The 4,182-nt window shown below is 35.6% G+C and overlaps 1 protein-coding gene across 1 annotated transcript in view; it reads right to left on the reverse strand.

Annotated features, from left to right (window-relative positions):
• Window positions 1-2,253: 2,253 nt before the first annotated feature.
• The window catches only part of LOC107734017 (ras-related GTP-binding protein C-like), a 13,379-nt gene continuing 11,450 nt past the window's right edge, over window positions 2,254-4,182 (reverse strand). The window contains exon 6 of the mRNA XM_016545873.1: window positions 2,254-3,018. Coding sequence (XP_016401359.1) covers window positions 2,840-3,018 — 179 coding nt within the window. The 3' untranslated portion in view covers window positions 2,254-2,839. The remainder of the gene's footprint in view (window positions 3,019-4,182) is intronic.

The following is a 4,182-nucleotide window of genomic DNA, read 5'->3' on the forward strand; positions in this document are numbered from 1 at the left end:
CCAGACCTTCAGCCGCTTTGAGCTGATTCTTCAGCCAATGTCCAACATGGAAATTTTATGGAAAAACTCCCACACACTCTTAAAGCAACACTTAGACACAGAGACAACATTTGACAGGATTTTTGCAGGTTTCATGAAGGTCAATTTAAGACCCTTTTAAAACCAAGTAAAGATATCTTAGGAATAAATTGAATGAAACAATGCGTTAATATGGTCTCTACTTGTAAATGTCTTGTATTAGCAACAATTCAAAGTATGAACAGATCCCCATTACTTTAACTTAAAAGCCTGTTCACGCTGCAAAAAGTGATATACGTTATTAGTATGTTTGTTTTGTTATCCAGTGCAAACACAGATACACTTACTTAAAGTAAAATGACACAAGAGAAGAATTTTTATGAGAAATTGATTAAAATGTTTTAAAGGGGTCATATGATGTTGCTAAAAAGAACATTATTAAAACAAAAACAAATATCTGCCAGTGGGCTCAGAAGAATCAACTTAATTCAACAAGTTTGATATTTACAGATGTTTGTTCTTGTTTTTAGCCTAAACTCATTTTATATTGTTCAGTTCCACAGAAAACAAGACTTCATATTTTATTTTGCATCTAAAGTAAATCTATCTTGATTTAAGAATATTTAGATATTTGTATTGGAAAAAAACAAAAACAAATAAAAGACTGAGAATGTTTTTTTTTTTTGCAATGCATGCAAAATTTTATGCCATAACTTTATGAAATTAAGATTTTTTCTGTTCTGATTTAAGACTTTGAAGGCCTAACATTTGTGATAGGCACCTGCAGAAACCCTCATACGATTTAACACGTTGACTTTTAACAGATTATAAATTTATTTAAAAAATAAGTTATTAAAAAACACAGTTCTAGCTCTAAATTCTGATTAGATTATCTATATACTGTTCTTTTTCTTCAAAATTATATTTAGTTTAGTTGTACCTGCTTGCACGCTTCAATTTGCTGAATCTTTATCCTGACAGACAGCGACATCTAGAGGTGAAACAAGAGCTACACACACACACAAGTGTACAAACCAATGAGACCAGGGCTCAAATGAATATAGCTTTAATTTATCAGCGTGCTCTGAGACAAAATATACCATAAGTAAACAATTCTCATTTTCTTGATATCTTACAAGTAATAATCTTTATAGTTCAATCACAAAAATTAATCTTATTCTTTTACACTTTATTAGAAAAAAGAAAGGAAAACACACACGCACACAACAATCACTAACAATTATACTTCAGCACAATCACACTTATCAGTGAGTCTCTTGTACACACACTTGTACAGACACACACAAGCCCTCATTATATCCATTCAAGAAAGGGGAATTTTTGAGAATGAATAAAATAATGAATCATGTAATAAAAAAAAGGAAAGAGGGTTATTTTGGACTCTGGGACTTCACAAAACGTAATACCTTTAATCGCTTGTTCAACAATCTCGAGTGTCATTATTCTGTGTTCTCAGCATATCAGGATTTTCAAGAAGCATTTTATGGCTAAATACACACTTACTGTTAGTCTGGGTTGATGCTTATTCCCAGATTCATTTCTAACTGATACGAGGGATAATTTGGCAGGAAAAAACATACATTCCTGAAGAAAAAAAGTCTCTGTATGTGATTCTTTTCACTGTAAGGCAGTTCACAGAGACATGACGAAGTTCACAAATGTCTTTAGCCTTTTCTCCCTTTATTTTCCCCCTTTTTTAGGTCAGGAGTAAATAACAGTGGCAGCCAACACAATCACAGCACAGGCCAGCATTAACAACTGGAATCTTAAGACGCTTTGGCCTGGGAATTTTGCTAAAAAAGGGAGTGAAGATCTGTTTCATGGGTGAATCTAACACGTCCGGGTCATATTTCACCCCAAAATCAAAAGAAAGAAATAGGAAATATATTGCTTAAAGAAAATTAAGCCTATTTTTTTTTTTAAAATTTCACATTGTGAGAATTTAAAAAAAATAAATAAAATTAAGTACATTTCACCCAAATTCTTATTACTGTAATGCAAAAAAACAAACAAACAAACAAAAAAAAAGTGAAAAAATATATTATTTTGAATGGTAAAGTATTGCATGGTATTTATCGTACAACGTTTCTACTGATTTAAATAATACCGATTTTTTTTTACCGTAATACAATTAAAATACTGCATTAAAGTAATGACAACCTAGAAAAAATGTGAATAATGGGAATTACAAAAAATAAAAATTAAATAAAAGTAAAATTTTCTGACCTATTACAGCAATGAGAATTTGGGTAAAATGTGTTTTATCACAATGTAAAAATTTTTGAAGCTCCTAAAAACAGGCATAATTTACCCTTTTTTTTCATTTTGATTTGTTTGTGAAATGTTACTTGAACATGTTTTTTTGTTGCTGTAAAATTCACCCTCAAACTTCTAAAAGGTGGAATGTGTCTCAAAACTTAATGAGCACCCTACCTAGACAGCACTTTTGGCCACCATTAATACATAATGAGTTTTAAGACTATATTTACTATTTAATTATTTCATTGTGCCTCATTCTGTTGGCTAAAGTTTTCCCATTTCCCCCATTATAACAGCTGATGCTGCATCTGCACACAATCTCACTCACTCTCTCTCTCTCTCTCTCACACACACACACATCAAAATATCATAAAAAAGCAGCAATGTAGTTTGTCCTGTATGAGTGTCCTGTTGAGTCTCTCAGATCCTGGAACAGCAGGTAGAAGTAGAGAAACGCTCCAGTAATCTCACGTGTACGTTAGCGCACGTTCAGCGCACTAGTGTGAAGGCCCTGTGTTCTTAGAAGTCCGTGTGTCCTGGGTTAAACCAGGCTCCTGGGTGTACCGTTCAGCACTGTGGATTTGAGTCGGGCCAGGCAGTTACCGCTGCTGCTGGGGGGGCTGGAGTGCACCGCCGCTCCTGTCCTCTGGGTGGAGCTGCTCACCTCGAATACCTCGTGGATGGCCTTTCGAAAGCAGTGGAAGTTGTAGTCTATCAAACCTGTGGAAGATAGAGACATGAGCCATGTGCGAAATTGCAAATGCGACATCTTTAAGAAAGAAACAATGTGGTGCTTTTATCATTTTGTTGGTTAGAGCAGTCTGAAATATCAACTATTCAGCCACTCACATAGCGCGTATGGAAGCCCGTTTCTGCCACTGAATAAAAAATAAAAAAGGTAATTGTGACTTTTTATCTCACAATTCAGACTTTTTTTCTCAGAATTGCGTGATGCAAACTCGCAATTCTGACTTTTTCTCAAAATTGTGAGATATAAACTCGCAATTGCGAGTCAAAAAGTCGTATTGTGAGATATAAACTTGCAATTCTGAGAAATAAAGTCAGAATTGCGTGATATAAACTCGCAATTGCGAGACAAAGTCGCAATTCTGAGAAATAAAGTCAGAACTGCGAGATATAAACTCACAATTCTGACTTTTTTTCTCAGAATTGAGAGTTTATATCTCGCAATTCTGACTTTATAACACGCAATTGCGAGTTTATATCTCACAATTCAGAGAAAAAAAAAGTCAGAATTGCGAGTTTTTATCTTGCAATTGTGACTTTATATCTCGCAATTCGGACTTTTTATTGCGAGTTTATATCTCACAATTCTGAGAAAAAGTCAGAATTGAGAGTTTGTATCATTCAATTCTGAGAAAAAAAAAGTCAGAATTGTGAGATAAAAAGTTGCAATAACCTTTTTTTTATTTTTTTATTCAGTGGCGGAAATGGGCTTCCATATAGCGTGAGACCAACCAATGGAAGAACAAACATTTTGGAAAAATTTGACACTCTTAAAGGGCTAGTTCACCCAAAAATGAAAATTCTGTCATTAATTACTCACCCTCGTGTCGTTCCAAACCCGTAAGACCTTCGTTCGTCTTCGGAACACAAATTAAGATACTTTTGATAAAATCTGAGAGCTCTCTGACCCTCCGTAGACAGCATTAGCCGCGTTTCCACTGTCGGGCCAAAAGCGGGCGTGCTAGTGCGTGCCAGGGCCAGTTGCGTTTCCACTGTTACTTCCGGGGCTTGATCGTGCCTCGTCGGTGCTTCCTCAGGGCCAACGGCCCGGGTTTTTTGGCCAGACGAAAACCTTGGGCCAAAGTGGGCCAGCTGGGGCTAGGGGAGTGGTTATGAACAAAGGCGGAGTTTCTCCGC

Source organism: Sinocyclocheilus rhinocerous, unplaced genomic scaffold (assembly GCF_001515625.1).
Source record: "Sinocyclocheilus rhinocerous isolate Xijiao unplaced genomic scaffold, SAMN03320098_v1.1 scaffold430, whole genome shotgun sequence".
Lineage (NCBI taxonomy): Eukaryota > Metazoa > Chordata > Actinopteri > Cypriniformes > Cyprinidae > Sinocyclocheilus > Sinocyclocheilus rhinocerous.